Raw genomic sequence first — 25,319 nt, forward strand, 5'->3', positions numbered from 1 at the left:
AAGTTGGATGCCACTTAGGGAGTCATCCTGTTTGGTCATATATTTTTTTTCTCAGCCAACTTTCCTTCAAAATACCCAGGGCAGATTTTCCCTCTTCCTTACAGATGGATAAGCCAGGTGAAACAACCTTACTTAGGAAAAGAAAACTGGACATACGTAAAATCACTGACCACAGATATTTCTCTAAAGTCAATGCTCTTTGATTTTTATTCCTACTTTGAGAGAAAAGTGTGTCTTCCAAAGGTGTCTACAGTAGGTGCTACCTCCTGCACTCTAAGTTCAATGAGCCCGATACGATCAGGGTGACATGTTTGGAGTCCTTGTAGTAGACGTTACTGCCCCTAATTATGTATGCCAACATATTCCTCAGATTGATAGCTGCAAGAGATATGTCATTTGTGGCAACAATAAAACAAGAAAACTACACCAAGAGCAGCTTTAGCTAGAGTCACCACCCAGATGAGTTTACATTAATCCACTATAGTTCTCCAAGATGCAAGTATCTTCCTAAAGGAAGATACAGCAGGAGTCACCTCCTCTGTATTGTTCAGTGATTCATTATTTGCACTGACTTCTGGAGAACTTCATGTATACCAAGGCCCTGCTTTACTTTTTGGTAAAATGAGGCAGTGCTGAAATTTTCACTAGTTTCTTTCATAATGTCACTTCCTGCATCAGGAAACCACTATGGGGATGATGCCAACTGATAACTATGTCTTTCCCACCTCTTCATTTATGAGTTGTAAAATGAGAGTGTTCATTTGGGACCATTTGTGTGGACCATCTCAATCCCAGATACATCTAACTGGGGCTGCATAAAAGAATTTGGAGTCTTTACAAAGCATTATCAAGTCAGATCTAATAAACAGTAATTAAAAACATAATATTTTTCTCTGATTCATACTGCTGTGCTTAGACAGCCCCCTTGTAGCTCTGAGGAAGCAAAGGAAGGAAATACAGAAGGATAGAGTTGATGCCAGAACTTTCCTCAAGGGCACCCAGTCTCTATCATGCAGAGTCTGAATTGTCTGCTCCAAGCCTGGGAACTAGCTGAAGGTTCCTATGATAGTCCAGACCTCGTTTTACTAGATCTAAAATTTTTCTACAAAGCTCCATGATTCTAGAACATCAAGTTGTTATGTGGTTCATTGAGATGCATAGTCTTTGAGTCTAAACAAGGACTTGGTTGAGTTCTACGTTAATCTAGCTTCACAATATCTTTTTTTTTTTTTTTGAAATTTCAACACAATAAATTGTTTTTATCTGTTAAAAAAACAAAGTTTTCATTCTTATTTTGACCAAAAACATAATGTCCAAACACATCATCTTCATTGAACATGTTCTTGAGTACGTAGACACAATGAGCCACCCAAAGCCTTGTCCTACACTACAGATACCCAAAATATTTTTTTCTGGGATATTCTAAAAGTCCACTGAATTCTCCCTAAATGTGTACTACATTGTCTAACAAAGAGAATATTAGTATGATTAAATCAAGAGATTCATTTGATTTCATTTAATTGAGTTGTTCTCAACCTGTGGGTCACAACCCCTTTTGAGTCAAATTTTCAATATCCTGCATGTTAGACATTTTACATTAAAATTTATAACTGTAGTAAAATTATACTTATAAGGTAACATTATGATTCATAACAGTAAAAAAAAATAGTTATGAAGTAGCAGTGAAAATAATTGTATGATTGGGGAGTCACACAACATGAGAAAGTAGTATAAAAGTTACAACATTAGGAAGGCTGAGAACCCATCCTCTAGTGTATGCACCCATACCCATGCACAAATGAGAAGCACTAATTAGACTTGTGGGTCATAAGAAGAAAGCCCTTCTTGCTCTAAAAATTTCATCAAGTAAGTAGCTACTAGTATGATGTCTCTGCCCATGTTGTGACTCGCCCCTTCTCCCTTGAAGCTTTCAGCACCCTTTCTTTAGCCTATGGTTTTAGCATTTTGACCTTAATACATCATAGATAATTTCTTTTCTGGTACTGCCTACTTGATGTTCTGTGGGCCTTCTTACCTGAGTAATTCTTTTTTTTTTTTTTGTATGTGTGTAAATTTCTCCTATGAATTTATTGAGAATGTCATGCATGCCTTTGATCTGGAGTCTTCTCTGTCATCTATGTAATGAAGCTGGAAAGGGCATTTGTGAAGGCATATATGGTGGGAGTTAGATGGCAGAAAATGAAGAACACATGTGATTATAATGTATACATGTGTGAACTTCTCAAAAATAAAGCAAAATTTAAAATCAATTAAAAAGATTAATTAAGTATAGGCTACAACAGAACTAAACAAATAGCTCTAAAGAGAAAAACAGAAATATCTAGTAAGAAACATTTTAAAAAGTTTTCAACATCCATAACCACTTGGAAAATCAAGGTTACAGCCACTTTAAGATACAATTTACTCTGTAATTTAAATTTTTTAAAACCTTAGTTTTAATAATGATGATTCTTAAATGCCTTAACCTCCCTTGTAGAGGAAAGAAAAGGATAGGATGAAGTGTACTTGTTTAGAAAGGTTATTGGAGCAACTCCTGTCTATGTTTTCTGGAAATCAGCAACTCAGTTCACAGGTCAGCAGTCAGCAGCAGCTCAATCCAAACCAAAACACTTCACAGATACACCAGCTGTCCAGTTCCATATAGTCATGATAGCAACATCAGTGACATGACCTAGTAGACAGCTAGGCCTCAGCTTTGGCTCGAGTAAGCAGAAGGGACCTAGAGGGACACCAGGAGAAGTTCTCAGCTGTGCCTCTCTCAGGGAAGCTAAGTTCAATGAATACACGAGCCCCACAAGCATGACACAGCTAACTGTACCATCAAGCCACACTCTATCACTGTAACTCCATAGAGTCCTATTTTATACCCACAAACATCATCATGTCTTCCCCATGCCTTACCTCAGTATGTGTCTTGCATCAGTACACAACCTGAGTCCAAGGAAGCAGCAAGAAACTGCAATACACCACCAGAAGTTTTGGGCATGTTTTTCTCTATGGAGTCCTGACAAATGCAGTTCAACTATGTAATATAAGACAGACCAATATGTGCATGTCGTTAGCAAAGAATCCTTCATCACGTATCCTTTCACATGCTTGCCTTAGTAGAACATCCTTTCACCTGTGTCTGCTTCAGTGAAACCTTTCCTCACAAGTCTGCCTGAGCCTTTCACTCCTGAGTCCCAGCAAAACACAATCCAACTGACTTTCCAAAGAACCCTTACGTTTCCACTTCATTACTCCAGGACAATGGACATCATCAAGATATGAACAATAAATGCTGATGTAGATATAGGGAGAAGGGAACCCTTTACATTGTTCTTTGGAATGTAAACTAGGTGCAGCTAAATTGGAAATCAGTCTGGAGATTTCTCAAAAAACACTCCCCAATAACAACAACCACCCCCGACCAACAAAAAAACCTACCACATGTTTAAGCTAAGTCACACCTGAACACTTATCCGAAGGACTCTATAATCTCTGACATGGATATCACCACTTCCATGTTCATTGCTGCCATATTCACAGTAACTAAACAATGGAAGCAACCTAGCTGCCCATAATAATGAATAGATAATAAAGATGTGCTACTTATGTTTTTTTAAAGCAAACTTTCAGAAAAATTGATGGAATGGGAATTTTATTTTTTCTGAGTAAGCTAACCCAGGAATCCAAGCACAAAACCTACATGTTCTCTCTCATATGAGGATACAAGCTATGTGACTGTATGGTTTGGAGTATCTGATATAAAGTAACTGTGGAAGCCAGGAAAAAACAAGAGACAGCAGAAATTACCTCCAAGGAGGAGAAAAAGTAAAACATAGGCAGTCAAGAAAGAGAACACCAAAGTAGAAAAGTTTAGGGAGTAAGAAGGCAGGAGGCTGAAAGCTGAGAGTGCAGGTTGGAGGAAAGAATTAATTGATATAAAAAGTGTACAGAAACCATGTGAAAAGCCAGATGTGCCCACATATGCAATATCAACTTCTGTGTTTTGACAGTAGCCAACTGTTCTGTAATCAGAATAAAGATCTATACCATAGGAGTGGAGGGGACCAATGCTTGGTACTGTAGGCCTGGCTAATAACATACAGGGAAGTAAACTTAGGCAGCAGCAAAGTGCCTTACAAAGACCCACGTTTTTCCCTATAGACAAAAGTAGATCCCAGACTTCCTCAGAGACACCTCTCCTTCTGATGAATAGTGGGGTGAATGCATGGAGGCACAGGGGCCCAGGATGCACAAATAAATGGTGGTTGTGGGTCCCCTAAACAAGTCACTGAGTCCATCCCTTCTTAAGGCTCAGGAACTCTATGGTGAGAGCATGAGAAGTACCTAAAAGCTGGAAGATGGGGGAAGGGATGCAAACTCCATTCTCTAGACTGGATACAGTCATGACAATCACCAGTTCATGCTAACTGTAGTACCCAGAACTGGGTCCATGTAAGACTAGCACAATCAACAACTAGTCAAGGAAGGGAGAGGGGCTTGCCGGGTGCCACTCTTGATCTATTGAAATATTGCCTAATGATAGATTCTCAAATGGCAGGAGGAAATCACTGTCTTTGAGGAAATCAACTTCACTGTTGAGTATCCACTGCTGAGCCAACCAAGCTCCAATTTAAACAGATGGTAATTGTTAATCTTAGTGGGTTACAAAATTAAGTACACGAACATGAACATGAGAGAGATATTTGTGAAAAGAGTCTAGTGTGTCCAGGAATGTCAGAAAAGGGAGAGTAGTTAAGAATATTCAGTTTGCATGTGGTACATGTGAAAAGATATTTTTTTTAAAAAACGTTATCGGACTGCCTCCATGACTAGGTGCAAAAGGTGACTAAGACAGTAATCATTCAGTGGATATCGTGTGACTCTAAGCTCACACCAGGGCTCTGAGCCAAGATAAATCATATGAGAGGATCTAACCTGGCCCTGGTGCAGAGAAAGTGACTCTACAAACTCATCTGGGCATTCAACACTTTGGTCGCATTCTAAAGGTTCTGATCAGCATATGGGGGCTGTCCTGTATTATCTCCTGAGTCCCATTGGGCAAGGTGATGAGAGGTAAGTACAATTCAAAGATGAGATGACAGCTTGGTAGAGAGGTCTTGCTGGAGCTGGATGCAGGGACTTGGGGAAAGTCTCATAGAAAATTGGACTCCCAGGACAACAGACACTCCTTAGAAGCACAGGGAGAGTGGGAGGTAAAAGATTTTGATCTTTCTCACTCTTGGTTGCCTGATAAATGTAAAGAAGAATGAGAAAGAAAGAGAGAGAGAGAGAGAGAGAGAGAGAGAGAGAGAGAGAGAGAGAGAGAGAGAGAGAGAGGGAGGGAGGGAGGGAGGAAGGAAGGAAGGAAGGAAGGAAGGAAGGAAGGAAGGAAGACATAAAGAAAGAAGAAAAAGAGAAAGAAACAACAGAGACAGAGAGAGAAAGAGAGAGAGAAGTCACCCTTCTCAGACAAAGGCAGGACTTTCCAAAACTGACAGGACTGGCTTTTGTAAGTGCTGTTATGATGGGGTCAGTGCACAGGTTTGATTCTCAAATTTTATGAAAGTATCTGAAGAGAAAAATAAAGAAACAAAGAGAGAGTAAAGAAGAAGTTGCTGTATACAAATGTTTTAAGCTCTGCACTCATGGAAGAGAGAAATGCCATGCCTTTACTGCAGATAGATTTCTTTATTAAGACTCAGATAGCCATACCCCAGAATATTGCACACTGACCCAGACACAGGTTTCATATTCTAGGGTTGTTTCAGGAGTTTCATTGTTTTCTGAATCCAAGGTATAAAGCTGGAGATTCTGGTGAATACCCGAGGAGGTGTCCAAGGACAGAAGTGATAACTGACAATGCCATGGGCCACTCCATTACACACCAATGGTCCCCCAGAGTCTCCCTGTAGACAGAAAAAGGAGATGTCTCAGTATCTCCTCTTTCCAGACCCATTTTCTCCCTGTTCTTCTCTGTTCCCATTTAACCCTGAGTTTTCAGATGGGAAACACCGTGTGAGCCCATTGACCTCAATTCTGAATGGGACTGAGTAGACCGAGTCTGTGAATCACTAAGTAGTGTGTCTCTCTCTGGCTGTGTCCTTCTTTCAGGTTAACTAGACCTAGCTCTCCTATTTTCCCATGGTGAAAGGACAAAAGATTGGCTGAGGAAAAATGTCAGATCCCCATAAGTTGTTCTCTCCATATTCTCTAGACTAGCCGTGGTTGTAGAGCCTGGCTGTGTGTCTGCAGTGTGACCTTGGCCCTGGGCAAACATATGAAGATGGTTATGTCCTTACATTAGAAGTAGCCTTCCTCTCATTGGGATTTCCCACACAGAGCTGGATGGAGTTGTTGTAGCTTTTGCACCCGTCAAAGCACTTCTGGCTGCTTTGGACTTCTAGATTCACTTCTTGAAGTGTATTAGGTAAAGTACAATTGGGCAAGGTTCCCCAACCTGCCACTGTGCACACCTGCCCAGGCTTCACCCAATCATGGGCCTTTGGAAGGGCAATAGTCTTCACCACACTATTGAGTTGAGCTTTGCGTTCCAGCTGGTCAGAAAGATGAAGAATAAGAGTTCAGATCTGGCACTGTCAGCAAGCTTAAACAGGGATGAGGCTGCCTGTATCTTCCCCCATTTTCAAAGATCCCCCCACCCCACCCCCACCTCACAGTCTAGAGCCATTCTATTGCTCTGGGACCAATAGAACAGCCACCTAGAAGAGAAAACAGGATGGATACACTAGTGATCTATGGGAGTGAACCAGACATCAGTAAAGTGGTACCTTCAGGAGCATGATGTCGTTAACCAGTGTTTCACTATTAAAGTCCTCATGAGGTTTGGCTTTACCAACCCGAATGAACTGGGTGTTTTTCCGGTCCTGGATATTGTGAGCACCTAAGGTTACATTTATATGACTGTGAAAAGAAGATGGGTTAAGTACCACACAGGAGTAGTGAAGCGGTCCCTGAAAGGCAAGTTGAGGGCTCACCCTAAGGCTGAGTCAAATAACAAGAAATATATGGGGAAGTTGTTTCTTTGGTCTAGTATAATCGCCCAGCCATTCAGACCCTTCACTGACACTATCTGGTCCTGAGTTTCACACTCACTTTAGGTCAAATAGGATAAAGTCAGGCTGATCTTCACCGTTGGCTCTACGTGTTTAGGGACAGCCAGGATCTGCTGTTATTTGGTCAGTCCCAGGCAGCAAAGACCCAGTTGCTTCTCCTTACCTTCCATAACAGTGAGCTGCTGTCATTACAATGTCTTTTCCCACCAGGAAACCGCCACATATTTTGCGAACTAATTCGCTATCATAAAAATTTATGTATGCCATGTAGGGCCGGGAGTGGGGCTTGGACTCTGTACCCCATATTATTTCTCCTGAAAAAGAAAGTTCATTCTGAATCTTTGTGCTCATGGAAACTGTGCAACAATCCTGGAGGCTGGAATAAAGAACATTACATGCTTGAAGAGTGTGTGGACCTGATGTACATGGCGAAAAGATCCTTTGCAGGGATTGTCACACAAGGAGAAAAGGTACCTGGATGCTGTGAGGGATCACACAGAGGCTGCTGTATGACATCACTTTCCCCTAATTTATAATTTCTTCTTGTTGTCATGGTAGTGCCAACACTTTGCCTTAAATCAAATTAAATCTGATTATACAGTAGGGAGAATTCAGCACACAGTGTCCAGCAGATCAACACACTCCAAACAACTACAGTTGTCCCTGTGTCTCGTGAGTCACCTGGTGTCCTGCTCACTTAAGCACTGAGCTCTGCCCCAAGTAAGCATGATGCACTGTTGAGGTAGAAAACTCTGGCTGCTTTCCCTCTAGTCTGACTCATGAGACACAGTAAGTACTTCACTTAGAGATGGGATTGCTGAAAAAACACTGAAAAGCTCTCAAATGTGCTGAGCAAGTAGCTGGGAGGAGGCCTCCTAAGGAAGTCTGAACCTCAGCGTAGATTTGTCTTCCTCGGGCATTGAAATAGCCTTCAGGATGAAGAAGGGAGGACACAGGACTAGTAGGATCATAGAGAGGAGGGGAAATGGGTTGGAGGTTCCTATGCCTGCCTGTTTCCATCAAGCTGTGGAGCAGGATAGAGCCACACTTTGCTGGCTCCCCTGGATTGTGGGTGTTAGGGTAGACCTGAAAGGTTCAGAAGAACAGAGACAAGACCAAGAAGACACCTGAAAACCTGAATAGAAGAATTCTTCTAGCCTTGATCCAGGTGGCAACCCCTGGATAAAGCTGCTTGCTCTTAGGTTTGTGCAAATAAAACTTCCAGCCCTCATTTTCAACTGCAGCTTTCCAGTGGGGTCCTATGACATTTTTATAATTTGTCACTTTTGGATGATTGAGGTCTCACTCACCAGGTGCCACTGCAAGTTGTTCACTGTGATTTTGGTGCCCTATTCATCCTGTGCTAGAGCAGGGGCTCAGCTAACTTCTCAGATGAACCAAGTCAGGAGTAGATCTTAGATACAGCCTGACTGGGCCCCATGCAAGCAAGTGTCAGCTCTGGAAGCCACTTGCCACACCTCTAGGAATGTGGATGTTTGCTTACCTCCTTCAGTGTTGACTGGTAGGACAGCCACCAGAAAGACCAGGAGCAGGAACATCTTCTTCAGGGTCTGGCCAGGTCTCAATTGTTCATTTTATCACTTCTTACAACTTTTAAACCATCAGGTGAGGAAAGATACCCAGAGCCAGAGACCTCTAATTTCCTGTGTGATAATTAAGATCTGAGTTTTTGCTATATCTGTATGGTGAATGTACACGTAACACACTATTGTCAGTTGCTGGTGAGCAGACCACATTCCCCACAGGAAGGCTGTATGCTGGAAAGGGCAGAAGAGCCTGTTGAGGCCTTTCACACTAGGTAAGGGGCAAGTCCCCTCTCCTGTCAATACTCAGCGAATAGCAGTTGGATGCCTCCTGTCTTGAGTTTGTGATCAGGTAATTGTTTTCTTTAAAAAATAACATGTTGACATTCCATACTAATCTCTATGAGAAGTTTTTGTGTTGTTTTTTGTTGTATGCCCTCCCAGGGGATACTACAGAGATTATTATTATTTTAGTACTCTGTTAATTTACTTGTATTCCCTTCCCATCAATTTGCAAATGATGAACACATTCAGTAATGGCAGAGTACCTATAAAACATCTGTGTGATACCACATATCTGCTAAAAAAAAAAAAAAAACAAAAAACCATAAGGCTATGCACCAAGAAAATAAACATGATAAATTACGATGTTACTCCCACAGCCTGGTTATCTTGTGAATGCATCTGGTCCTGTGTTGTCACAATTTCCACTACTGATTTCTTATATCTTGATAGTGCTATCACATTTTCCTGGTAGTTAAATGTCTTTTGAGTCACTGGGACAGGCTCTTGGGCTAGCCTTCTGCCTCACACATGGCTCACAGTCCCATATCTCAGGGCTTCCTGGGAAACAGTTTACACTGTCAAGTTTATACGCTTACAGTGTAAGCACCCCTCCTGCTCCCAGAATTTACTGCTATTCTGACCAAGGGCTGGGGAGTCTTTGTATGTGCTTAGACACTATGTGGGAAAGGAAGTTTGTTTGCTCCTATGAGGATTTCACTGATAAATCCATAAAAACCTTAGGACTTAGTGAGTAGAAGGAAGGGAAACAAATGGGGATGAACTTTTAATGGGATAATGTATACAAAACTATAGTGAGGGCTGGAAGGTAATGACAGAAGGGCCAGGAAAGATCCATGAAAGCAATGGGTGGAAAATTTTCATGTTTGATGGAAAAAAGAATCACCAAGGTCCTCCCTTGGAGCCCAGTGGGCTGTACGTAGCATAAACTCATACAAGGATCCAGGCCATGCAAGCTCACTCTCCTCCTGTCTTGGCTCGCTCTCTCTTTTCCTGCTCAGTCCTCTCTTGAGATACCACCTCTGGGTCACTCTTATCCACAACTTCTGTTTCTATGCTAAGATCGCAGAGGAGCAAGGGGCTCCTGCTAGGCTTCTAAGGGCTACACTTGGAACCTCTCTTCCTGAACTTGGAAAGCTGAAAGCACAAGGGCAAAAGGAGCCCTTGGCAGTACTTTACCTGAACAGGGGATGAAGCTGTCCAAAGTCTCTAGGCAACATCTTATTCCATTAAAGATCTGATCTTCTTGTATTCTCAGAGTCTGTTTAAAATTAAAAAAAAAAAAATCACCACTGTTGCAAAAAGTAGAAAACACAAGTTTGATAATTTAAGCTGTTTCTATTTGTAAAGCACAGTGGCACAATCTTCTACAGATATCAAACAACATTCTTCTTTGACGTTTTTCATCTTTGTGTACAGGAACACTGACCCTGAATGATAACGCTGCCCTGTTGCTCCTTCTGACTGACTCTGTTTGTGTCTCCATGGATCTGTGGGAGACTTGCCCAGACTCCAGCATCCTGAGAAGGATGCTACCTCATGCTTCATACACGGTCATTACTTTATTGGCCAACCAGACCTTAGTAGATAGTAGGGAAGCCCTATGCATATTCAAGACTGTGGTGGGGCCTAGAAAATGAAGAGACTGTAAAGACCAGATCAAGAGCTGTTGAAGGCATGGGGTGATGATTCAAAGCCTGAATTCATTCTTCTGTTCTGAACCCCTAGGATGAATCTTCCAGGAAGAATTTGGCTCACATGGTCTCCTGAGTGCTTTATGGCAGACTACAGGGATTGGGTTGCCACAATTTTGGATGTATGGGAGGAAAAACAAGAGAAACAAGTTTGGGGGGTTATTTGTTTGTTTGTTTGTTTGTTTTTAATTAGTGGGAAATGGATATTCTCAGACTTAACTGAGAAAAGCTTAAAGCCTTGCATATTGAGGTCATATTTTTAAAAGGTTATTTTTTGGGCTGACTATCTAAGCTATGGTAGCTCTGCTTAGCTCACACCACCATGCTCTGGGGCCTGAAGCCAAGCATTCCACAGCTGGAAGGGACCAGATGCCATGGGCGAGCCACAGCTAGAAATGATCACTCAGAAACACCGGCCCTGCCACCCACAAGTCACCATAGTGGGAGATGGCTCTGTAATCTCCCATGCTGTATCCAGAAGCCTGGGCTGAGCCCAGACCATCCCACCATCCATGTGGTATCCGGTCGAAATGAGACTCTAATGCTTAACATCATCCAAAGTCTTTATATAATTAGAAATGCTCAATAAACAAGATGCCCATAAAATTAGAGTTGTAACCCAATATCTAACCTTATGATATAAATCATTACCCTGGACACAAGCATGGTTCTCCATGGCTCCTACCTCTCCTTCATCCTCCTATCTCCTCCTCTTCCTCTCCTCTTCCTTTTCTCCTGACTCCTCATTCCGCCTACCTCTCATACAGCCCAGTCACTGAGCTTTATACAAATGTACAAATGTAGTGGGATGATGTTCCACTACACTTGCACGGGCCTCACTACTTGTTTCCAAGGAATATGTGGTGCTGCTTTCTGACTGCTGCCCTGGCATTTGAGCTCTGCTCAGGCAAGCTCAGGAAATCTATGCTGCATTTTCCCTATGCTGACATCTGGTGACAGCTTTTGAGAAGCACTGATACACTGCTCAGGGGATGGAAGCATGTAGCCTAAGATGGGGGCCTCAGACCTAATAAGAAACAAGGCAGCCTGAGGTCAAAGAGTCAAGGGTTCCCAAGCTCCTGGAAATCCAGTCATACTGGAAACCTCAGGGAATCCAGAATGCAAGGAGGAGCCTGCAATGGGGTAGGGGAAAGGGGCATGTCTCCAGCTTAGCTCATAACAAATGTTCGAAAGTGTGGAGGGGCCTTCTGTTAGGTGGCATCTCTGTATGATGAAGGCTTCCCTCCACTGCTGTCCTCTTTGACCAGAGATTAAATACCTTTTGTATGAAGGAATGTCTGGGAGGGGAAGCTCATTGGCTAAACCCTCAGAGTCCATCTCGATACCTCCTTAGCAGGTAGGTTTCAAGTCAGTGAAAGGAGAAGAAAGAAGTCAGGTTAATATGAGACATCCTCTCCTGGTACATATTAAAGCTGAGGAAGCATCATGAAAAATATCTAATTGGAGGAGCATTGGCTAAGAGTGCAGATGCAGACCAGGGATCAACTGTGTTCCTGTAGTCACTTAACAAGGTGCTGTGTGCTCATTTCCTTTCTGGGCCTTCCATTTTCATGGAGGTGGTTAGTGTCTGCTGGGGCCTTACAGTTTTCTTTTGTAAGTCATGCATATTTTCATTAACTAAAGATGGAGTCAGCAGGTGGTAGCTCACACCCTTAATCTCAGCACTTGAGAGGCAGAGCCAAGAGAAATCTGAGTTTGAAGTCAGCCTGGTCTATAGAGTGAGTTCCAGGAGAGCCAGAGCTAAAACAGAGAAATCCTGTCTCAATAAACCAAAACCCAAACCAAAAACTAACAAACAAAGAAGGAAGCCATAGCAAATACTCATGGTTCTCTCTGACTTAGTGGAATGGGGTAGGTATCTTGATTCTGTTTTCTTCTCCAACCCATGTAGGCTGTTGCCCAATCTGAATGCTTGAACATTGAATCTGAGTGGCAAGTTATGGTCTAGCAGGACAGTCCTGTAGATATCATGTGATGGGAAGTCCTGGAGAGCTGTGAACTGGGGCCTGGGAATCCACAGTCTTCAGGAGCTGCTTGATAAGAGAATCCTCAGTGTCTTGTGCTCAGACACTTTTGTGGTAAGGATACTCCAGCAAACAGGGTCTGTGGTAAAATGAAAGTAAAGTTTGACTGGAATCCATTTTATTGGAATTCGAGGGAAAGAAGGGCATTCTGAAGAGGCTGGCAGTTTGTCCAAGGAACTAGCAAGTGACAATATTTTAGTTTTCTAAAACAAAAGAAACATGTCATTGTATTTTAACAAGATATATGCGAGGTCTATAATACTTGTATATTTACATTTTGAAGAAAACATTGCATATATTTTGTACATTAAGATAACAAAACAGATATGCAACAAAACATGAATTTATAATCAATATGAGAAACGAAACAAATTGCCACATCATTGTAGTAAGAACTAAAATTCATATGTTTTACATGTCAATAATTCAATTTGTTCTACAATTAATTACTTGTGTCACTGAAAGTTACTGATTATTTTTGACAATTATATTTGTTTCCATATAAAAAGGGGATAGTATAGAAAAATATAAACTTGCAATAAATTCCTTTAAAAACATTTACATTGAGGCAGAAGCCTGTACATGCATTATTATTTATTATATACTCTGATACTGTTTTTCACCATTTGACTATTTTGTTCAACTTGAGGGTTAAGTATCTGTACATATGATATCTCTAATATTAGGAAAATGTTACAGTTTATTTTGGCTTTCTAATCCTGTCAATTGTTCAGCATGGACTTTTATCCCATGATTGTCTCATTAGAAATGGGGATCAAGCATGTGGTCTTAGATGGGCAGGAGGAAGGCAAAAAAAGGCCTGTTCTGAAGCTGGGAGAGGAGCTGCCCTGTAGTCCTGATTTCTGCAGTCCTTTATCAGTCTTTACACTGTGCTTGTTCCAGATACTTGACTGAGCCATATTTCAGTTTGTTTTAGGCCTGCCTGAGATGGTCAGGCCTTTTGCATTTTGTCCCAGCTCCTCCTGAGGAAATCATTCAACATACAAGTAGAACAAGAAGAGGTAACAGAAAATTTGATAGTTACAGTAAACCACAAAATTCAAATTACAGTAGCTGAAACAACAGGGTACTGCCAAAGGGAGAGATAGACAGGTCAAAGGAACAGGATAAAGACACTTTAATAGCCCCAGAAACATATAGTCAGTGAGTTGTGGAGAACCCAGTCACCAATAAATATATTGACAGCACAGATCCTGCATTGATTGCTCAGGGAACATCATGGAAGAGGTGCTGGAAAGATGTAAGAGCCAGGGAGTTTGCTGTGAAAGAGTCTCTACTAGAAATGGCTGCATAAAGAAAACCAGAGCTAACACATCAATGAATGTGATAGCATGGAAGGAGGGCAAGTCTACTGGCTTAGACCCCCAGACAAGAACTACAAGCAACTATTGACTGCAGAGAAAAGGAGAATTAGAACATCCAGGGTTGAGCCTCCTTATTGGTTATCCATTTCAGCGAGTTCATCCTCAATATACATATAGAACAAAAAGGGACCCAGCTGGTTGTGTTTGTGACAATACCTGATGGCATGCTCACTAGTCTTATGCCAACTTGGCAAAAGCAAGATTCATTTGGAAAGATGGAATCTCAATTAAGAAAGAACATGCCCCATAAAATCAGTCAGTAGGCAAGGTTGTAGGGCATTTTCTTTTATTGATTGATGTGGGAGGGCCCAGCCCATTGTGGGTGGTGCTGCCCCAGGGCTTGTGGTCCTGGGTTCTATAAGAAAGCAGGCTGAACAAGCTTAAGGAACAAGCCAATAAGCAACATTCCTTTATGGCCTCTGCATCAGCTCCTGCCTCCAGGTTCCTGCTTTGAGTTGCCTCATAGGCAACATGCTAATGAGTGTGGTTGTGCCTGGAAAACTGGAGGCCAGTTATTTTCCTTTTCTGCTCAGATGTAACTAGTTATTTAATAGTGACTGATCTGATTGCTGCTGCTTAGAACAGTATTCTACAGGAGGAATACCTAAGTCTCCAGCTGCTAAACTGTCATAATGTATCCATAGGAGCTTTGTTTTTTACCTTTTTTTGAGATTATACTTTAATTATAATATTTCTCCCTTCTCTTTTCTGTCTCCAAACCCTCCTATAGACCCCTCCCTGTTCTTGTTCAAATTCATGGCCTTACAAAAACATAATTGCTATTATATTTGTATATGTACGTGTATACACACATATATTTTAAAATATGACATCGTGAATCCACATACTGTTGCTTGTATGCATGCTTTCAGGACCGATCATTTGGCACAGGACAACAATCAGTGTGTTCTTTACTGGGGAGGGACACCTCTTCTACTCTCCGCTTTCATCAGTTGCCTATGGTCCTTTGTGTAGGGTTTAGGCTCCTGGGTTTTTCTTGTCCAGTTTGGCATGTCCATTGGTGTGAGCCTTGTTCACTTTGCACTTGTGTGGTCATGTTGGTGAGACTTTATGCATAGCTTCTACTGTTACTAGGATACCCAATCTCACATCAAACTCCCTGACCCTCTGGCTCTTACAAACATTCTGGGTCCTCTTCTGCAGTTTTCTGAACCTTAGGTACAGGAGTGTTTCATAGATGTATCCACTTGAATTGGCCTCCACAACTCTCCATATTGATTGATTGTAGTTTTCTGTAGGGCTCTCTGTTACAGAGCAAGGTTCCTTTGGTGAGGGGCAAAGACTGTATATATCAGTCTAGACTCATCCCTGGAGAAGGAAGCCTGGGTCCCAAAGTCTCTTATACCTTTGAAGGTGTGTTGAAGTAATGGTGATTGAATGTAATGCTTAATGTTGGGAGCCAACTCCTAGCAGAAAGTGGCTATCATCTTTGTAGCCATCTTGGGCCATATATTTGCAGGTTGATACTTTTTCACCCTGACAAGAGACTTGTTTTTCTAGCATGATATTTTTGCCCACAACAGCTGAGCAAACTCTGATAAACATCTTGTTTTTCTCAGACATATCCTGGATTTGCTGTTTAGTGCCCCCATCGTAAAGGCACTTATGATTAAGTGTCTCTAGCTGCACTGCTCTGCTTGTGCTTATATACATATAATTGCCTTTCAATAATCGAGATTTGATCAGACATCCTGCCTTGTCTTCGTTCTTTGGGTCTCTTGTCCTTCTATTCCCACTCTCTTCCTTGCAAACCCCATTGACTGACCCACAGGCCCGGTCACCTGGCACCCAATGTGGGCAGTGAGAACAAGAGACCCCTGTGAGGGACATTACTAGAAAAAGTGTTGATTGAACATTCAAAAGTAAAACAAAGGTGATTGCTTCAGGAACCTGCCATGTTGATACCTGGTAAGTTATAGTAATGAAAATGGGGAAAGAAATAAGTCAGAATGAACTATATGTGGAACAGATGAGAAAGGCTTTAAAGTTAAAAGGAATAAAGGTGAAAATTCAGCTTTGCTGTCATTTTTTTTTTATTTTATTCAACTGTTAAGTCCCTGCTTTCCTCAAGAAGGAACCATTGATGAAAAACAATAGCATAGAGTTGGAGATGCACTTGAAGATTTTTTACAGGTTTTGGGGGCCTGAAAAGGTCCCAGTTACTGACTTTTCATATTGGAACTTGAGAAATGAAATGATCTCAACAAAGTGTTCATTGATAGCAGTGGTCATTGAAGACAGTGAAAAAATTTTTAAAAAACATTTAAAAGACAGTGAAAAGAAAAAAAGGAAAGGAAAAGAAAAAAGAAAAGGTTGATTCTTCTAAGGAAGAAATAGATTTAATTTCTCTAGAAAGTGATGATGATATGAGAGCGACTTTTCAAAGGTTGTAGCAGGATACTTATTCTGCTACATTGTATTCACAGTGGAGCTCCGTGATTAGGCAGTAGAAAAGAAGGTGGAGCTGGGAGAGAAAGAGAGGAAGGGGGGAAGAAAAAGAGGAAAGGCAGGGGAGAAATAGAGGAAAGGGAGTAGAAGAAGGAGGCTATCAGCCAATGAGAACCATGGATGGGTCTAAAGCTGTCTTGGATAGCAACAAGTTAGATACTGGATAACAACTCTAACTGTGTGAGCATCAGAGGAATTTTTTTAGATAATCATTAAGCTTTAAGAGTCTCATTTCTACCAGGAACTGTGAGGATAGCAGATATTGTCTGGGGTTTAGCTGAGCTTTGTGGATACAGCATGAGGGATAGATAGGCAGAGCCATAATGTGAGTGCCAGGGCCTGCACATCTACCTAACTGGAGCCCCGGTCACAGCCAAGGAGCAGCGCCCGGGAACAAGCCAGACTGGGAGCTATTTTCTAAATATCACCGCTACAAAAGGTCATCCAATAGGTCCCAAAACTTGGATCAGACTTTAGAGACAGAGAATCCAAGGGGGGAGAAAACAAAACCAGATAGTGGCACTTGGCCCAAAGAGAGAAATGACTCAACTGTTCAAAAGAAAAAAAGTAAAACACATATACCCAAAATTAAAATTCAAAATACAACCAAAGGATGATGACTATTTGTCTGAGTCAGACTGAGATGACCTAGAGGAAAAAGCTGCCAAATATCACAACTCAGAATGGCCCCCTCCCTATGTGTCTCCACCTTCAAATGCTCCCACTATGGGGATAGTGGTTGTAGATTCCAGAAAGGAGTTACAAGACAAAATTTCAATGATTAAACAACAAATAGAGTTACAGGAAGAGCATCAGGACTTAATTAATCAGCTACAAAATTAAAGACAAGGAAGACTTTTTGCAAGGGCAAGGCTACCCACAAAAATCCTCTGGGTCCTCATGTTCCTCAACAAGGAGTCCAAACATGGACCTTGCCTCTGGCTTTAGTTCATGAAGCCACAAATCGCTCAAAGGAAGGAGAGGCTGAGGCTTTCCCTGTATCAGAGACCATGGATGCTCAAGGGTTTGCTTGGGGATGTCACACAGGGTTTAATTTCAAATCATTAAATAATTACAAAGTACAGTGTCTAACATCTTAAATGTAAATAAAATATCCAATAAAAAATAAAAATTTAAAAAAAGGAACAAGAAAAAAAGTGTAGTGTCACAATATGGTATCACTGCTCCTTTTACTCTTGCAATCTTAAAATCTGCCTCAGAGGAGTGTCTGACTCCTGGTGACTGGAATACTCTAGTGAGAGCAGGTCTTAACAGTGGTGACCATGTTATTTGGAAATCAGAGTATCATGAGAATTGTAAAGAGACAATTAGATAATTGTTATCTGCCAGATAAATTGGTTCAGTTTTGTAATCACCATGCATTCGTTTTTTCATCTCACACCACACATGCACCTATAAAAGAAGTATTGCTAGTTTTCACTGATGGTTCTTCATCAAGAACAACCACTTATGCTTTTAAAGATCAATTACTATTCTTTGCTACATCATCTGTGTCAGCTCAATAGATTGAATTACATGCTGTTATTGCTGTGTTCCAAGCATTTCTGAATCAAGTCATTAATATTTATACAGATAGCTCATATTTAGCTCAGTCTGTCCTTCTGCTAGAAACTGCACAAATAAAGCATTCCTCAGAAGCAACTAATTTGTTTTTACAGTGTCAATAATCAATTTTGAGGAGAAAGTATAAATTCTTTATAAGACACCTGAGAGCCCACAACAGACTACCAGGATCCCCTCTCTGAGGGAAACACCAAGGCAGATCTAGCCACTCGTATAGCCTCAGTGAGTTTATCAGACCCTCCATCTAACTTGGATCAGGCCATAAAGGCTCATAAGTTACATCACCTTAATTCCCAAACTTTAAAGATCATCTTTAAAATTACCAAAGAACAAGCTAGGCAAATTGTCAAACAATGTCGATCATGTGTTACACTTCTAACAGTTCCTCATTGGGCATAAATCCAAAGAGACTGGCACCAAACAGCTTCTGACAAAAGGATGTTACTCCTTATAGTGAATTTAGAAATCAAAAATATATACATGTATGTGTAGGTACATACAATGGCTTCATTTATGTGACATTACAAACTGGAGAAGCAAGAAAACATGTGATCACTCATATGTGCTTGCTACAATTGCTGTTTTGGGTGTACCTAAACAGATAAAGACTGACAATGGCCAAGGTTATATAAGCTCCAGTTTCCATCAATTTTGTGAAAACTTGGGAATATTACATAAATAGAATATTCCATATAATCCACAGGACCAAAGTATGGTAGAAAGAGCACATCAAACCATTAAGCATCAATTTGAAAAAAGTAAAAAGGGAGAATGATACCCTACCACGAGATCCCCCAGAAATATCCTTTATCACACACTCTTTATTTTAAATTTTTTAACTTTGGATTCTAAAAGAGAATCTGCTGCAGATAAATTTTGGCATCCTGATACCTAAATGAATTTTGCAACAGTCCTCTGGAAAGACCCATTAACCTGGAATGGGCCAAACCCAGTGCTTATCTGGGGAAGAGGTCTGTCTGCATATATTCCCAAACTGCAGATGCCACACGCTGGCTGCCAGAGATTAACAAATAGACAACAATAACAAATCCAGGGAGGAGAAGCCCCCTGAGAACCCTATTTTTTATTTGTAGGAAACATGAAGCTCCTTCACAATTGCCTTCAAACTGGAACAGATCAACCAGCATATGCCATATAACCTGACTTAGAAAGTCCTCAATGCTGAAAGAAACATCACCAGCACCTCCAGGGTAGTTCCATTAAACTCTTGGTTCCCCAACTTAGTGGAATACATTGTTTATATCCAGGAGAAAACCCATTACCACGGTTACTATAGCTGTTCTTTTGGATTTGGGATTGACTGGGGCAGGGATGGGCATTTCCTCACTTGTTTTGCAAGATCAAAGATATGATCAGCTCTGTACTTCTATAAACTTACATCTAAAAGAATGTTATCTCCTATATCACATTTGCAAAATTCATTATCCTCCTTAAAAATTATCGTCCTTAGCTGAAGTAGTGCTACAGAATAGAAGAGGCTTAGACTTTCACTGCTCCAACGGTGGAAGTTGTGTGCTGCCCTTAAAAAGGAGTGCTGCTTTTATGTTGACCATTCAGGCATTCTTAAAAATTCTATTAAAAAGTTCAGAGAGGGCCTCAGAAAACCACAAACACCAGCATGACCAGGAACAGGGCTGGTTCAAGACTTGGTTTAGTACCTTGCCATGGCTCACCACTTTACTCCCATCTATCTTGTGACTCATGTTAGGGTTACTTATTCTCTAGTCTCTCGGGCTCATACTATTCAACAAACTGATAGCTATTGTACAACAACAGATAGACACTATTCAAATGGAACCCATACAGGTCCATTATTACAGGCTGGAAGTAGAGGACTATAAAATCTTTGTCATTGAGACCAATGAGAATTAGCCCCTAACTTACTCGCTAAACTGGATAGTCAATGACAGATAGGAGAACACCTCAAGACCCTTGCCACTAACTGGGAGGCATCACCAACCTAAGACAGGAGCTCAACCAAATGGCTGTTGAATATCCAGAGACAGGAAAGGGAAGCTGGGGGTGAGGGTCTATTCCAAACTAAGATAGACACAGTTTCCATAAGTTTTCCCAGGCTTTCCATTTGAGAAAATTAAAAAGGGAGACCTGTTGGAAGCCAACTCATAACAGAAAGTGGCTATCATGTTTGCAGCCTTCTTGGGCCATATATTTGCAAGCTGAAGCTTCTCTGCCCTGATAAGAGACTTGTTTTTCTAGCATGATATTTTTGTAAGCAGCCCACAACAGCTGAGCACACTCTGATATCTCTGATATCTGATATCTAACATCTTATTTTTCTCAGATATATCCTGGACTTGCTTGTTTGTATTTTTGTGATATAAATTGAATATTTTAATTTACACAGTTGGCTGTTATTTGGTGAGATTTTACTCCACTATACTGGAATTATAAGGTGGCCTTAGACTAGGCATTTTGGGATATCTCAAAGGATGAAGCCCTGGCTTAGAATGTGGGGACTAGGGCAAGGTGTCCTACCAGAGGCAAGTGTGGTCTAGGCCCATATCAATCTTATGGAGTGGTGGGTCTGGGATTAGAAGAAGGTTGTGACATTGTACCAGAGGTAGGGCAGGCTGGGATCATGATGGAGTAAGAAAAAATCATCTGAGTAGAGGGAGGATAATATCCTGCTACATTTGCAATAAAGCTCAGTTGTTGGGAAATATGAAAGGTAGATAGAGTGAGGAGATGGGAGGAAAGAAGTAGGAAGGGGAAGAAAGAAAGAGAAGGAGAGAAGATGGCCGAAGATGTACACATGTCACTAGCAGTCGAAGGTAGTTGCAATATCTAGGTTAGATAATTGGGTAACAATTCTAATTGTGTGGGCATCTTGTTAATTGAGCATTTCCAAATATATAAATCCATTGGATAATCTTTAAGCATTAAGAGTCTTCATTCTACCGGGTACTGTGGGCCTATCGAGAATGGTCTGGGCTCAGCTGAGCATTGTGGACAGCATGGTGGATTAGCTAGAGTCTCTTTAGTGCCAGGGCCAGTGTTTACAGATAGCCGGAGCCTCGGTACAGTGTCAGAGCAGAGAGAAAACAGCACCCGCAGAGCCAGAAGAGTGGGAAAATGGCTGCTGCCCTGGAACAAGCAGAACAGGCACAGTTTTCTAAATATTACCCCCTACAGAGTAGCAATGTGATATGAAATTGGAAGTGATTTCTGGGGGAAGAGACAGGGTACAAGGTAGCACTGTGGTAAGGAACCATAGGTTGGCAATGGCAAGCAAAGCTCTTGCCTGGGTGAGATAACACACCAGAGCTTGAGGAGCCATGATAACATATCTTAATTAATCCCATTCCCAAAACTGATTAACTGTTAATGGTGGCCTTCTATGCCTGAGATGTAATAGGTGACCTCCAAAGGGCTATTGGTTTCTAGGAGAGACATAAATCACCGATGTCTACTGGGATGTTTTCCATACTCTACCTCATTGGTTCTCAACCTTAGGGTCCTGACCCCTCTAGGACTCAAATGTTTTTTTTCACAAAATTATATATCAGAATCATGAATATCAGATATTTACATTATGATTTATAACCACAACAAAACTATAGTAATGGAGTAATAATGAAATAATTTTATAGTTAGGGGTCAATACAACATGAGTATTACAACATTAAAAATGCTGAGAACCCCTCCTCTAGTGGATGGACACACACCCATGCACAAGTGGGAAGCACTAATTAGACTTGTTGGTCATAAGAAGAAATTCACTCTAGCTTTAAATGTCTCCATCAGGTAAGTAGTTATTAGTGTGATGTCTCTGCCCGTGTTGTGACTGGCCCTTTTCTCTGAAGCTTTCAGCACCTTTAACCTTTTTAGTTTTAGCATTTTGACCATAATACACCATGCAATTTTGTTCCTTTGGCATTCCTCAAGCCTGTGTACTTGGATGAGTAGCTCCTTCAGTGTTTGGGAATTTTTCTTCTATGTGTTTTTTGAGAGTCATTACCCATGACTTTGGCCAGGAATTCTCTGTCTTCTATGTCATGAAGTTGGGAAGGGCTTTGTCAAGGAGTACATGGTGGGAGTTAGATGGGGGTGTGGAAAACACATATGATCATACTTATACAATATAAATTCTCAGTGAAATTCACAAGGGTAAAGAATAATTAAAAATAAAGAAAAGTGGTTAAAAACTTGCTACAAGAGAACCAAACACAAAGCTCCAAAGAGAATAAAAATAAAGGGCAAGGAGGAAACACTTTAAAAGTTTTCAAAGCATCCTTAGCCACAAGGGAAATCCAGACTAAAGCCACTTTAAGATTCATTTTACTATAGTTCAATGGCCATGATCAATGATGGCAACAACAAATGGTAGGGTGGATGGATAGAAAGGGGAACCTTTACACTGTTCTTTGTAATGTAAGCTAGGTGAAGTTAAATTGGAAATCAGTCTGGAGAGTTCTCAAAAAACACCTACCACCACTAACACCACCACCAATATCCTGCCAAAATAAAACTACCACAGTTCCAGCTAAGTCACTCCTGAGCATTTATCCAAAGGACTCTGTAATCTCTGACATGGATATCTCCACATCCATGTTCATTGCTGCCATATTCACAGTAACTAAGAAATGGAAGCATCCTAGCTTTCCATCAACTGATGAAGAGATGATGAAGATGTGCTATGTATATAAAAAAAAGAAAAATTTCAAGAAAATGGATTAAATGGCAATTTTATTTTTTCTAAGATGGCCCAGTAACCCAAGCACAAAACCTGCATGTTCTCTATCATATGAGGTTCCTAGCAATGTAAAAGTATGGTTCTGTGTGTCTGACATGGAGTAAATGTGGAAGCCAGGAAAAAACAAGAGACAGCAGAAATTAACTCCAAAGTGGAAGAATAGTAAATCATGGACACTAAAGAAAGGGAATACCAAAGTAGACAGGTTTAGGCAGTAAGAAGGCAGGGGGATGAAAGACTGTAGGTTGGAGGGAAGAATAAACCAATATAAAAAAGTATAAAGGAAACGTGAAGCCAGATGTGTCCTCCTTTGCAATATCAACTTCTCTGTTTTGATGGTAACCAACTACCCTGTAATCAGATTCAAGACCCAAAGCATGTGGATGGAGGGGCCAATGTCTGGTACTGTAGGCCTGGCTAATCCCAGCCTTACTCAGAGATGCCTCCTCTTATAATGATAGGGGTTAATGCAGAGAAGCACAGGGGCCAGGATGCACAAATAAGGTGATTGTTGACCCTAATGGGTTACAAAACTAAGCACACAGTCATGAACATGAGAGAGAAATTTGTGAGGAGAGCCTAGAGTTTCCAGGGATGTTAGGAAGGTGAGACTGGTTGAGAATGTGCAGTTTGCATGGAGTACATGTGAAAACTTGTGTTTTTGAAAAAGAAGGTATCAGGCTGCCTCCATGACTAGGTGCACAAAGTGACTAAGGCAGTAATTATTCAGTGGATTGCTAGTGAGTCTAACCTCACACCAGGGCTCTGGGCCGAGATATATGAGAGGAGCTGCCCTGGCCCTGCTGCAGAGGAAGTGAGTCAACATACTGGTCTAGGCATTCAACATTTTAGTCCCTTTCTAAAGTTTTTCATATTGATGCTGGGACTTTCCCTTGTAAGTAGGTTCTGAGTCACTTTGGGCAAGGTGAAGAGGGGTCATTACAGTTCTAAGATAAGATGACAGCTTGGTAGAGAGGCTTTGCTAAGTTAGACCAGGGGACTTGGTTGGAGTCTCAGAGAACAGTGGACTTCCCAGGAACATAGATATTCTACCAGGCACAGGGAGGGTAGAAGGTAAAGGCTTTTGGTCTTTCTCACAATGATAGCCTGTTAAATGTGAGGAAGGCACCCTTCTCAGACAAAAGCAGGACTTTCAAGAACTGACTGTACTGGCTTTTGTATGTGCAGTTATGATAGAGTTGGTGTACAGGTTTGATGCCCAAGCTTTATGGGAGCACTGAAGAGAGAAACAAACCATGAGACAAAAAAAGGTGAAGAAGGTGGTACACAATATCTTTTTAAGCTCTACACTCACGGAAGGAAGCAATGTCATCTCTTTCCTGCAGCCAGATTTCTTGATTAAGACTCAAATATCTGTAACCCAGGATGCTGGACACTGGTCCAGACACAGCTTTGGCATTTGAGGGTTGTTGCTGGAGTTTCATCGTTTTCTGAATCCAAGGTATAAAGCTGGGGATTCCTGTGAATATTTAGGAGGGGTCTAAGGACACAGGTGATACTTGACAATGCCATGGGCCACTGTGTTAAGCACAGAGGGTCACCAGAGGAACCCTGTGGTTGAATTGGGGAAAAGCTGGAAGAAGCTGAGGAGAAAGGCAGTCCCATGAGAACATGAACAGTCTCAACAGATCTGTTCCCCTGATATCTCTCAGACACTGAGCCACCAACTAGGCAGCACACACCAGCTGATGTGAGGCCTGGATACACATATAGCAGAGGACTGCCTGATCTGGACTTAGTGAGTTAACATGCACCTAAACCTGGAGACATTTGAGGCCCCAAGGAGTGAAGAATTCTGGAAGGGTGGGGCTAAGTGTGTGGGAACATCCTCTTGGAGACAGTGAGAATACGGGAGGAGGTATAGCATGGAAAATAGTTGGGGATGGACCAGAAGAAGGATGAACATTAAACTGTAAAACAGGATTGAAGAATAATAAAACAAAACAAAAGAAAACAAAACAACCCCAAAGAGTCCCTAGAGTCTCCCTGTGGACAGAAAAAAACCCTCTGATCACCTCTTTCCAGACCCATTTTCTCCCTGTTCTTCTCTGTTCCCACTTAGGCCTAGGTTTTCAGAGGAAAAACACTAAGTGAGCCCATTGACCTCCAATCCACAAGCTTAGAGCTGAAGCCTTGGTTTATCGGCCCTCCCTGTGGTCTAATTCATAAGGGTATGAAGATTATACCACTTTGCTTCTCCACATCCACATGAGTGAGGAAAGAGAAAGAGTGCAGAAGATAGGAAATCCCCAAACAAGGAAAAACTATATCTGGGAAATCTTTGATTTCAGATCCTGAAGAGCTAATGGGGGAGTCCCAAGTGAGCCCTCCATTGAGGAGGTACCCACCCTAAAAGTTACCACAGGATGGAGCACAAAGCACATTCACTCAGTCACACAGGTTCAGGAGCTGGGAAGCTTCACACAGCAACAGTAGTATGCTAAATGAGATTCATAG

The 25,319-nt window shown here is 41.4% G+C and overlaps 1 protein-coding gene across 1 annotated transcript; it reads right to left on the reverse strand.

Annotated features, from left to right (window-relative positions):
* Positions 1-5,687: 5,687 nt before the first annotated feature.
* On the reverse strand, positions 5,688-8,653 carry LOC117706130 (mast cell protease 8-like). Its single transcript, XM_034498980.2, has 5 exons — positions 8,587-8,653; positions 7,246-7,396; positions 6,798-6,930; positions 6,309-6,563; positions 5,688-5,915 (listed from the first exon to the last, which is right to left on the reverse strand). The coding sequence occupies exons 1-5, from the start codon at positions 8,639-8,641 to the stop codon at positions 5,763-5,765; spliced, it is 747 nt and encodes a 248-aa protein (XP_034354871.1). The 5' UTR covers positions 8,642-8,653; the 3' UTR covers positions 5,688-5,762.
* Positions 8,654-25,319: the final 16,666 nt, after the last annotated feature.

Source organism: Arvicanthis niloticus, chromosome 3 (genome assembly GCF_011762505.2).
Source record: "Arvicanthis niloticus isolate mArvNil1 chromosome 3, mArvNil1.pat.X, whole genome shotgun sequence".
Taxonomy (NCBI): domain Eukaryota; kingdom Metazoa; phylum Chordata; class Mammalia; order Rodentia; family Muridae; genus Arvicanthis; species Arvicanthis niloticus.